Source organism: Pseudopipra pipra, chromosome 5 (genome assembly GCF_036250125.1).
Source record: "Pseudopipra pipra isolate bDixPip1 chromosome 5, bDixPip1.hap1, whole genome shotgun sequence".
Lineage (NCBI taxonomy): Eukaryota > Metazoa > Chordata > Aves > Passeriformes > Pipridae > Pseudopipra > Pseudopipra pipra.
Genome location: NC_087553.1, coordinates 65,759,086 through 65,771,414, shown reverse-complemented (window position 1 = coordinate 65,771,414; position 12,329 = coordinate 65,759,086). Strand labels below are relative to the sequence as shown.

Below are 12,329 nucleotides of genomic sequence, written 5' to 3'. Positions count from 1 at the left end.
GCCTGTGTCCTTCACTTTGAGCCTTTTTAAAAATATAACACTAATGTGACTTGCATTTAAGGCATATGAATTATTAGAATGAAAATGTAATAAGCTCTAAGGGGTTTAAACCTCTGCAAATGAGAAGTATAAATTATATGTTTAAAGTGGTCTTTCACTGTTTCTGTACAGCAATCTAGTAGGATTTCACTGCTACGTGACATCTGCAGACGCATTTGACAGACTATTTCTTACTCTTCTAATAGTTTTTCTTCATGCCTTTATCTACAGTACTTTCTATTGTACTCCCTTGTCTACCAAAACATTTTGGGCAATATCAAGCTATCATAATATTGCCCAGCTTCTCAAATCTCCTGAGTCCACACATCCGAGGAATATACTCTGGCTTGGGAACTGAACAGCCTTCCTTCCTCCCTCCCTCTCTCCGTAAATATGGAAATGATGCTTCTCTACCTTCTGATGAGAATTTCCTACATTCCTTGTTTCTGTTTAATAATAGTGGAACATAATTAATTTGTACACACATACTGCACCATATTAAGTTTTTAAGATATATTATGCAATTGATATTTCATACCTCATGTACTGGACTTGGTGGTTCAGTAACAAAAGAAAATTTTTTGCACCCTCTGTTCTTCATTGTGGCTGTATTTGAACTGTTCTGTTCTCTGGTACTCAGAAAGGTGCCCTCCAGCAATGACTTTGCACCTGTGATTAAATTTACTGCTCACGTAAAGTTGCTTTTCATTTTAGGATTATGAACATTGGAGACCAAGCTGAGGTGAAACCTCAGCCTAAGTTTTCAGAAAGCTACAAACTGGTACTTGGCCCCCTGCAACTTCCATAGGCTGTGCACTCACCTAAGTGCATATCCAGCTATACCACTTTTCCAGAAGTTTAAATGTTTGGAGTTTAGCTTATTTATTTAGTTATTCGGTTATTTATTCTCCACTGATCACTTTCAGTGCTGTATATAGCTCCAGCTCTTCTGTGATTTGTTTTCAGGATCGAAACAAAGGCTGTTTGATAATAACTGTACATTTGACCACTACTGAAGAATCTTAGATCCTTACTAAAACTTAACTGAGAATCCTAATATAGTCTAATATATTTGAAAGACACTTTCAACACTCTTTTAGAAGTACTGCCACTATGTCACTTTTGCCTTCTCTGTTCGGTAATTTGCTAGCATTAGCTAAATTCTTAAATACACACAGTAAGAGAAAGGAAGAAATAGAAGAACTCTTTCTAGTTCATGTTTTAGAGAAGGGCTGTTTTTATGTAGTGGAAAAGTGTTACTGTGACAAATGTTCCTTTGGTTTTATCTTTCTTCACTTTTCCTATAAGATAGTTTTGTCAAGACAGGTGATTACACATGACATTTTAGATGTCAAAAGCATATGCGTGATGTGTTCATTTAGAGCCTCCCTATTTCAGTTTTCCCTGTTAAAATAAATATCATTAGTTATGTCAGGAAGCATTAACTTCACCTGCAATATTGTAATCTCAAGTACTCTAGGCCAGATCCAATTTCCCATTGATTTCTGATCTTATTTAGACCAGTGGCTTGATTTGCTTTGGAACTGGAAAACTATGAGAAGAGTAAAATTTCTCTGTAGAGAATCAGCCTTATTTTTCCTTCTTTCATTTAATTAAACAATAGGAATAAAGATTGTCTTGAATCATAATGTTTTTCATTATAGCTTGTAACAGATACAGAAATCCTTTAAAGCCCTGTCTTCTAAATATGTGAAAGGTGATAATAAATTTTTCCATTAGGTTTCTTTTTAGCCAACATGACAGCCTTGTGTAGGATATGAGGTCATCTTTTTAGAAAAACCGATTAAGAAGGTCTGCAATAAAATTACTGTTCATATGAATAGAGCAGAAATGACTTGAAATGCATTAGACAAGCACACAAAATGGAAAGAAATTTTCCGCTTATTGTTTAATTGCAGTTGAGTTTCGTAGTCTACAACTGAATTAGAAAAAAATAAATCTAGCATTTTACGCTGGTTTTAATTGTTTGTAAAGTGGAAGAAAAAGCTTGAGGTGTGATTTTGAGTTGCGGTCCAAGCTCTTTGAAAAGTTGTGCTAATTCCTGATTGTCTTAAATTATATATACATTTAGGCCAGTAATTTATATGAAAAGTGCTTTGGTAGGACATCTATGCTCACTTTTGGGCTGATGGCCTTCCAGTTTACATTATTTACATTATTGTTGAAATGACACTCTCTTGAGACAAACTGGGTGATCTTTTTATACAATAGGGTAATTCATGGGTATTTGGATAATTCATTACCAAGAATTCCTATGAAAATATAACACATGCCATGCACATAAAGACAGTAGAATCAAGGCAGAAGAGAATAGTTTTAATTTGGTTTAATATGGAAAGTAACAGCTTACTGAGATGAAAATGCAATCTTTTAGAATTTGTTGATCTGTTTTAAACCTATAGTGAAATAGGCTGTATCAGTCTTCCACTGGCACTTCAGACACCTTATCTGAGTCTTATAAAATCTCTTCCTCATCCTGTAATTCATATGCAATTCATAATCAACTATGGAAGAACAATATTTTTGTTTCAGATACATATATGAAAACTGTGTCTGAAACCACTTTTACACTTACTCCTTATGGCTTTTATGCTGTTCATGCAAGAAAAGAATTTTATAATCAGTGTTTGAATTTCATTGTGTGTTCTACATTGTTCTGTTTAAGCTTGATATTGATATATTCTCCCTGGGTATTTATATTCTTAAAATGACCTAAAAAAAATGCATGGATTTGGTGTTTTAGAAAGCTTATGAGGCTACTGATATCTAATAACTCTAAGCTTACACATTTTATAATAGCTTAATATATCAAGAAGTAGTTGAATATTATTTTCAAAGAAAATACTTAAAGGAGAGTGTGAAGCACAGAGAAAGAGGTTTATTTCATTGTACTGAATATAATTGTAATTGGGCCATTTGCTGACAGAATCCTGTGCTGGCTAGAAGAGATAAAAATATGACATATACGCAAAAAATTGAAGGCTGGAAGATGAATAGGCCTTCTAGGGAGTTGATCTTTACCGATCAGATAAAGATTCTTCAGGTCTCTCTCTTGCAGCCTGTGCTGCATCAAAGGCTGCCTTTCAGAGATGGTAAAGTGCACTTGGAAACGGGGGACAAGACCTTCTAAAACGGACAGTTTGGGATTGATGGCAGCTGGGCTTTGGGTCTTTATTTTTGCTGTTTTGCTTTTCTGTTATTTTTGTGTATGTAATCTTTTGTAATCCCTTTAAAAGTTAAAGAAAGGTTCATAGGCTGATGGAGTGAATAACAAGACTTGCATCTTATCTATGTTTCCAGTAGCTGCTTTCCTTTAAAGGTAACTGTTCTCTTTGAAAGATTTAGGGAAATCTAGTAGAAGGTAACAGGTAACTCTTGACTACTTTCAAAGTTTTATTTAAAATACTTTTTTGTGGGCAGTGACTATCTTTTTTTTTTATTGATGAGCTAAGTATTCTGAAAATTCCTGAAAATAATACACCCTGCACACTGTTTAGAAAATTAGAGAGCAGTTCTTATTAATAAAAAATTAAAAAAAGGTAAAATTAAAAAAAAATAAAGAGATAGATGTAATTGTTTAATCTAGGAAAATTATTAAACAAATGCTTATTTAATCACAGTGTTTTCGATCACCTCAAATTTGACATCAGCTACTGTGTCAATCACACTGGCTAAATCTGGCATCAGCTCTTTTGATCCCTTACTTAGAAGCACCATGTCACAGCTGCCAGACATCCTACAAAGGCACATGAATAACTGCTACAGCATTCTGTTAGCCTTTGCAGCCTTCTCTTCCTGGTCGCAATTTCTCAATTTATCTACTACAGAGTAGATTCACTGCCATAGTCTGAGAATCTGTGTTCTCCAGCAGACTGTACAAAGTGGGGTTCTTTAAGCCAGAATGTTTCTGTTACATCTTGGTTTTGTTCCTTTTTCCCTTTTTAGTGTTGTTTTGGTTTTGATGCTCTGTATCCAAAAAGATGATGTTAAATAGAGCTTCATTCAAGGCATGAAAACATCTCACAGCTTTCATCTTCACAGCACACAATACACAGGCACAGAGGAAGAAATGATTAAAAGCTAATATGCAGAAATATTGTTTCTCATGTTTGTTTTAAGCCATTCTTCTTATTTTCTTACACATAAAAATTTGAATTCCAGTATTTTATTATTTGCCGGAGAAACCTGTAGGGACCTGCAGTGGGTCATGGTGTTAAAGAAGCTGTTGCCATATTAAACCCTCATTGTAACGAGAGGGAGAATGGGAAGTGCCAGGTGTCAGCCAGCTGTTGTGCAGCTTCTCTGTTGGTGTTCTCCAGAGACACTTCCATCAAAACAGGGAAGGCCAGACCTGACATTTGCATACCTCAAAAGGAAGCAGGCACGATTTCTTTGCGAGATGGGAAATTAATCCTCCCTTGTGTCACAATAAAGGGCACAGGTAACTTGAGTTTGCTTAACCATCTGACTGTTTTTAACCCCGGAGTCTTGATGTCTTACTCTGACTTGTAACAAAGCTCTCTATGTGGAAGGGTGAATTCTCAGTTATTAGGCTCCATGTTGCTGTAGTAGCAATGTTCTCCCTGCACAGAAATGAAAAGCTTCTGAAAACACTTTAGCTTCATTATACATATCTGTATCTGTCTATATCTATTTAAATTTTATACTCGTATCTTTCCTAAAAATATATGGTATTGCACAGGATAGAGTGACATGGGGTTTTGCATATGCAGACTTCGATCAGCAACACCTGTATCTTAAAACACTCATTTCTTGAAAATTAAATCCCTGCCTGATCTGTGTCCTTGTAATAGCCTGCACATCAGTGTTGCTAAGGAGTGTTCTGCTGGAGACGAGCTCGGTAATCAGGTTACTGTAGTAGACTGGTCTCTGGGAGTTGATTTTGTATGGTTTTTCCATATGCAACTTACATGGCTGTAGAATCCCAGGACTGTTCTGATGCAGTAATAGAAAGTGCAAATACAGTATTTATCCCCATTTTGAGAGATCAGATATCTTTTTCTTGCGACCACTCAACTTACAGATTTACTCTAGTCCTGGCTAACAGCCATTCTACTAACTACTAATAACTTGTGTAGCATTTATAGGAGTTGTTGATCAAATGATGACCTGTTTCATGGAAAACAATACTGGGGTTGATATTAAGTTGGATAGACTTTAATTGTGTCTCAGATACAGGGTACTAGGAAGTACATTCTAAATGTACATTCCAGCTAAATTGTTGGATACATTGCAGCTAAAATTTTGAAAAATTTATCTAATAGCTGGAACAAAGAAAAATAAATTGATTGTTAGGCAACAGAGCAAAATGCAGTAATGCAAATGCAGTAGAGCAAATGCATTAAGCTGTGATGAAGAAATCAAAAAGGTATCTCATCCTGTTGCTGGAGCCTGGGTGCATAGGCTTGTGGTCATGTATACTTCCAGTAGGGTGTTGGCTTTGGCTTTTTAGGAGTGAAGGAACAGCTGCTTTCTCATGGGTTATTATTTTTTCTAAACTGGTTGCTTGTACTTTTGTACACGCTTGAGTACCTTTAACAGAGCTCTGTGCACATACCCAAATGACAGCTTCTCATTTTGGGAGCTATTTTAAGGTATAAAGGGTGTAGATCTTGCATGTAGTGTTATTTTACAAGGTTGCTTAGGCAGTTAGGATGGGTTCTAACTTAAACTTTACTGAAAAATTCTTAAGGAGAATAAGAATACAATATCTCTTTTGTGAGAAATATTTTCTTTCCGCATTCAAGATGACAAAAAACATCCCAGAACATCTTTTTTTTTTAAATTTGCTTTAAGCATTTTCATTTGATAATGCAGATATGCTGATGAATCTACCGACAGAACTGAGGAATTTCAAGCTTGGCCACAGTTTTTCCATGCAAAATTCCTAGTAATGTTAATGGTCAGTATATATTTTTCTTCATAATTGATCTATTAGTTAGTGCATCTGGGTTCTGCTGTCATTTGTGGTTATCTAGGTACCTTAAGGCAATGAAGAGAAGTGGGAGGGAAATCTGAGGGCAGGGTTAACTGCAGCTATTTACACTTGCAGTAAGTGTTATATCTTGCTTAGCTACAGTCTGGTGAAATATGACTTAATCAACTTGAACTCATCAGAGGATATACAAATTTAGATGCAGAACTGGCTAGATTAAGTGAAGAAATTAGAAGGAGAAAGTTATTCTAGTGTATTACAAAAAACCTGAAAATGCTGTAGATGCTTATGCAGTGCAAAAGTTGCTTTTTCCCACTTCAATGCATGAAGTTAGGGGTTTTTTTCATTAATGTGGTACTTGGTTCCTGTGGAGGTACTTCCAGAGGGCAATGCCTGTAAAATGCTCATACCTTTCTGTTAGGTAAGAGTCATTTGAATTGACAATAAAACAATTGATTGGGGACACATTTTGTGGGAGCACAGGGGTTTGTTGAGGGTTTTCTGTTTTTATAGAAAGACTACAAACCTGAAAAAAGGAAAAGACCCTAACTTCTGCTTTCTGAAATGTATCATCCTGGTAGTTGTTAGAATGGGGAAAAGGACTGCCCTCAGGGGATCAGGTAATACAGCAGTTGCCATCTGGGATGGGTCTGAGGTGAGGTTCTGACCGCTGCATCTCTGTGGTTCTGGCTTGTATGAACTTTCTGGTCATATTCCTTTTGGTTGCTAGCAAGAACTGACAAGGTGACTCAACTGAAAATGTGACTTACACCACGAGTTCATTTTGTGCAGGAATTGGTCTGAAGGATCATCAAACTTACTGTGCACATGTTGTTACACAGTAAAGAGTTTGCATCCCTACTTATCTAGTGCATATAGTCAGTCTATGTCTGTTACAAAGGGACCATGACTCCCTAAAAACAATTTTTTGGTTTTTTTTAGGGGGGGGGGCTGTAAAATAATTTAGTTATAAAAGTGAGTCACTCAACAGTTAGAACATGGCTGATTCCACATGAACTGCACTCACATCAGGTAGTTGCTTCTTCAGAGTGAGCTGGCTTGCTTTCGGGATCGGTGCTTGCCTGCAGGGCTGTTGGCATGGGGAATGCTGTATGCAGCTCAGCTGGAGAACACACATTACCTTGGCAACTTCTATATGCAAAATTATAGTAAACTTCTCATGAGCATGTCCAAAAAACTTTTTTTTCAAAGACTTCAGATGTTGTAAAAGGAGGAACATGTCATCCAACCCAGTGGTTATGTCTGTACAAGAGATTGATTTGAAAAAGCATCATATATTTATTCTTGTGCACTGTGCTTTGCTTCCTGTGGGGTTTAAGTGGACAGACTGGATTTCATTCAAATTAATGTAAATTGGAAAAATGCCCTCTGGGAGCATGCCTGTTATTCTCCAGCTGCTAATTCAATCCATGAGACTGGACTCCAGCTAGTCCAAATTACTGAGTTTTTATGGGTCCCTAATAATCACTGGGCTGTCAGTAGTTTCTATAATTGAAACTAAATGATATAATGGAGAAATAAATGCCCATAATGCAGTGTTTTAAGATTCTAATAAGTACCTGTCATTGGATGGTAGATTAAATTAATATATATAAGGCAAGGTGGTGTGTGTAAGGAGAAAGTATTTCCAGCTGGATATCAGTGGATTTTGAACTTAACTAGAACTTCTTAAATGATATTGGAGTGAGTCTTAAGTTTTATAACGCATGATTATAGTACTTCAATAAGCAAATAATACAGAAAATAACATTTTTGAAGTAAGGTGGTGCACCTTTTTGAAATATACACAATTTTCAAGTAAGTGCAAAAAAGCGTAGATATATATAATTTATATAGAGAAAACACGTATAGGAAAAAATTAAAAAAGAAAGACTTTGCTATGTGAAGAATCAGTAAAGACTAAAATTTATGCCTTCTTTCTCTTCGTCTTCAGCGTCTTGCTAAAGAAGCAGAGAAGTACCAAGCATCACATCAGTGGAGGGACGAGTTTGGGGTAAGTTTCAGTTTCTCTCCTTCTAAACTTCATGGATTTTTCATCTTTGAAATGTTAACTATATTCTTACAAATATGTTGTTTGTATATCCGCTATATAATGGACATTTTATTTAATTCTGCAAACAGAGTCTCAGTCAGGGTAACTAGAGAGTAAAGTGAACTTTTCCCTTCAGAAGCTCATAGGGAGCTTCACAGACCCAGGGATGTAGCTCGAAGTTGTGCACAAGACATCTGTTTGTTTTGACACACAAGGAATGATTACAGAGAAGAAATCTGAGTGATGGTTGCTATCAGTTAAAAGTGTGCTGCTCTAAGCACTGAAACAGAATTGTAGAAAAGATTTTTACAAATTATCTTTTGCTTATGTGGAGGTGAGAAAAAAGCAGGAAGAAGTTTAATACAAGAGGGTTTGGTTATCTACTAGACTTGGGAATCATAGACTATTTTTTAGAATCCCTTTCTGTACTTTAATAACCATCTCTTCAATATTCTAGTATAGCTGGAAGAGCTCCTAACCTGGTCAAATAATAAATTATCTTCTTTAGTCATTTCAGACTTTAATGAAAAACAAGTGACATGATTGTAAAATATACAACATTTATTTTTTATTACCAATCAAGCCAAATTAATATTCTGCTGCATGATTATAAGCCTCTTAATTTTAGGCTATGGTTCCCTGCTAAGTGTCAGTTATTTACTATGCCTTTATTACCTGTTCCTTTGGCAAAAAAAACCAGACAGTGCTTTTACATGATGTTGCTACAAACCTAGACTGTGTTTGCACATCCACTAGAATCATAATGGCACACAGTTAAATGCACAATTGTTTTTTATAATGTTTATGGTTTAACCCCAGATGGCAAGTAAGAACTGCACAGCCTCTTGCTCGCTCCCACCACATCCGGATGGAGGTGAGAATTGGAAGAGTAAAAATGAGAAAATTCACGGGTTGACATAAAGACAGTTTAATAAGTAAAGAAAAAGCAAAACAAGGAATTCCATCACCACTTCCCATGGGTAGGCAGATGTTCAGCCATCCTCAGGAAAGCAGGGCTTGTTTGCACTTAATGGTGACTTGTGAAGACAAACATCACTCTAAATGTCCCCCCCCTCCTCGCCCCACCCATTTCTTCTTTCCCCAGCTTTATATGCTGAGCATGAGGCCGTATGATATGGAATATCTCTTGGGTCAGTCAGGGTCAGCTGTGCACCCCCAGCCCCCACTGGTGGGGCAGTGTGAGATGAAGAAAAGGCCTTGGCTGTGCAAAAGGCTCAGCAATAAAAAAAAAAAAATCCTCAAATTATCAACACTGTTTCCAGCAAGAAAATAAATTCTACTCCAGATAAAAGCAACACAAATTTCTATTCTGATCCAGTGTTACTCAGGCACTTGGAGATCTGAAAACAGATAAAGCCCCCTTAAGATCAGGACATACAATTCAGATAGGAGTGACTGGCTTTAGGAGTATAGAGAGGGTCTGGACACAGCCTGAATGCTTTTGAGTGTGTTCTCTGCACAGGCACAGCTTCTAATACATGTAAACCACAGAAAGCATATTCCATAGAGATGTTATAATGAGAATGCTACAGTGACCTTTTCTGTTAATCTCTCGCTCTTGTGAATAGAAAACAAAACCTGCAGGTTTGATGGGCTCAGCACAGAACTGTGTGAATACAGTCAGAATCTCTTTCTAGTCATTTTGCTTCTATGGTGCATTCTGGCATCCTGTCAACAACAATGGCTCAGATTTTGGATTTCTTTTTAACCTTTCCTTGCAGCGGAAGTCAGTAATACCAGAGAGGCTTCAGATTTTATCAGCATTCATTGCCAAGGAGACATCTCAAAATTATTTTGAAATGTTATTTATATTAATGTTGTGGCTCAGGCAAACATTATGATCAGTATTGAAAAAACAAATGTGGTTGGATTTATAATAAAGTAACTGCAAACCTAGCTTGTACTTTACTGTTTTGAATTTGGATGAAAACCGTGTACACCATATAATAACCTTGACATTAGGTTATGCAATTAAATTTCAAATAAATGTATTAAGCCTCTTATAATTTAATTTGTTCCATTTTTGCCAGAAGTAATCTTTCTTCTCTTCTGGCCTACTTTTTAGAAAATGCCTGCTCAAATTAGTTTGCACACAGATCTTTCTGATAAACTTAATTTTCACTGGAAGATTCATTCTCCTAATGGCTGTGATGGAAAATAAAAGATAGACTGTAAAACTTTCTGCAGTTGAGGGTTCTTAAAGTACTTCTGATAGCATTATGAATGGTCTACATCATGCAGTATGAGGTTCATTTCTCATCCAGGACTTTGTTTTGGGTGATGAAAGCCCTTCCAGCAGCGTTGCACATGAGTCACTGTAGAAAGAAACTCATGGGACAAGCTATTTCTGTTTCTAATGAGCTTGTGATCAGCAATGTCCTTGACAGTCAAATTGCAGCCAAATAATAGCCTATGGAGTTTCAAGGAGAAAATTTCACAAACATTCCTCCTGGTGAAGTACTTATGAGCTGGTTTGAGTGGAACATACTCAAAAAAGGAAAGGCAAAGATGGCTGACCATAAGACCAAGGTCTATACAGAGCTACAAGGAATGTGTCAATTAAAAGACTGCCAGAGTGCCTGTACTAACATCTTATTCTGAGTATTTATTGCACAGTTCACAGCAAAAGAAGCAAGTAAGCATTAAAGAATTTATTTTCAGGTTAATATATAATAAAAATTCAGCATCCTCGGATACAGTCTTTTGAAATTAGCTAGTAGTGGAAAAAACCTTTGAAGGTCCAGATTTGGTCCCACAGCCTCTTTTTTGCTATTTCAGCTAATAATTTATTGTAAAGATTGTCCAATCTGTGCAAAGGAGAAAATATGCTTGTCCTCTAGAAAAATAGTTAAGACTAAACTATTGAAAAAAATATAAATCCACATCTATTAAAATGTGGCGGCACCCCAGTAAAATCCTTCTTATATCCAATTTTACTTGAAAGTACATTTTCTTCCAACATTTTTATTACTATAATATATTATATTACAACTACTTCAAGAAGTCCAAGCAATGAAAAAGAAAAGTGAAAATTTAAATTTTGTCTTTTTGATAAATCATAGAATTAAAGAATGGTTTGGGTTGGAAGTGACCTTAAAGCTCATCGAGTTCTGATCCCCCTGTCATGGGTAGGGGACACCTTCCACTTGGCCAGGTTGCTAAAAGCTCCATCGAACCTGGCCTTGAACACTTCCAGGAATGGGAGATCCACGACTTCTCTGGGCACCTTCACAGGAAAGAATTTCATCCTAATAGCTAATCTAAATCTACCTTCTTTCAGTTTCATAGAATCATAGTTTATACTGAGTTGGAATATTGGATTATGATCTGTTGTTTCCTGATTAAGAACAAAGTTGGTTAAAACATCTGAACTGCAGTTTGCATCTATGGCCCTAAAATAATACTTACCTGTTAGAAAGCTATTAGGTCTTTAGAGAACATTTGTGAAGTTTATGAAGGTAAATCAGGAGTGCTTAGCTTCAGACATAAGAAATGCTATTCTCTGTTTCCTATTCCGTTGGTGTTGCCCAATTCCCTGCTGCATGTACATCTGGGGGAATTAAGCCTACTTGAATGTTTTTAGATTAAAGCAGTTACAACTCAGAGGTACAAACCAATATATCTAAATGAATCAGCCTTGTCATTTTGAAATTTCATGTACACTACAGAGTGAAAGAGGGGGTGGGTTTGACACTTTTGATGGTCCAGTTATTTTTCTGGCATAAAGATGCATGAAAAAATTGTACATGGACTGGAAGAAGGAAGGGAGAATTCTGTATGAAGTAATTGCTGTTATTCCCCAAATGGGTCTTCTACAATTACATTTGATACCACATTTGATTGCCTTACAATGGTTGGTTAACTAAAGCAATTTTGTTTCCAGTTGGGTTGCAATATTAATTGTACTTACACATGTATAAACATTAGGGGTATCTCATCGGTATTTTAACAAGGGAAGTCTATATGCATGGCCTATTAACATCCATGTATTTATATGAAGACCAAAACTCAAACTTTTAAGAATTAATTATCACATAAAAATACCACACAAAAAATTCTTTCAATATGCCTTATCTTTAAACCAGTACTGTCATTTTATATTCTTCTGTGTAAATGATGATTATCTGTGTCCTGGTATTTCTGAGACAACATTTGCTCTGATGATAATATGCAGGCTGGTGTTTATGTACCAACCAGGCTTAAAAGTAATGACAAAAAGTCATGGGAATATGACTTTGG

General features: G+C 36.2%; 1 protein-coding gene across 8 annotated transcripts in view; it reads left to right on the top strand.

Moving 5' to 3' along the window:
• CACNA2D1 (calcium voltage-gated channel auxiliary subunit alpha2delta 1) overlaps positions 1-12,329 on the top strand; it is a 376,639-nt gene that overhangs the window by 165,592 nt on the left and 198,718 nt on the right. For all 8 annotated transcript variants that reach the window (XM_064656439.1, XM_064656438.1, XM_064656437.1 and 5 more), the window contains exon 4: positions 7,971-8,030. In XM_064656439.1, coding sequence (XP_064512509.1) covers positions 7,971-8,030 — 60 coding nt within the window. The remainder of the gene's footprint in view (positions 1-7,970; positions 8,031-12,329) is intronic.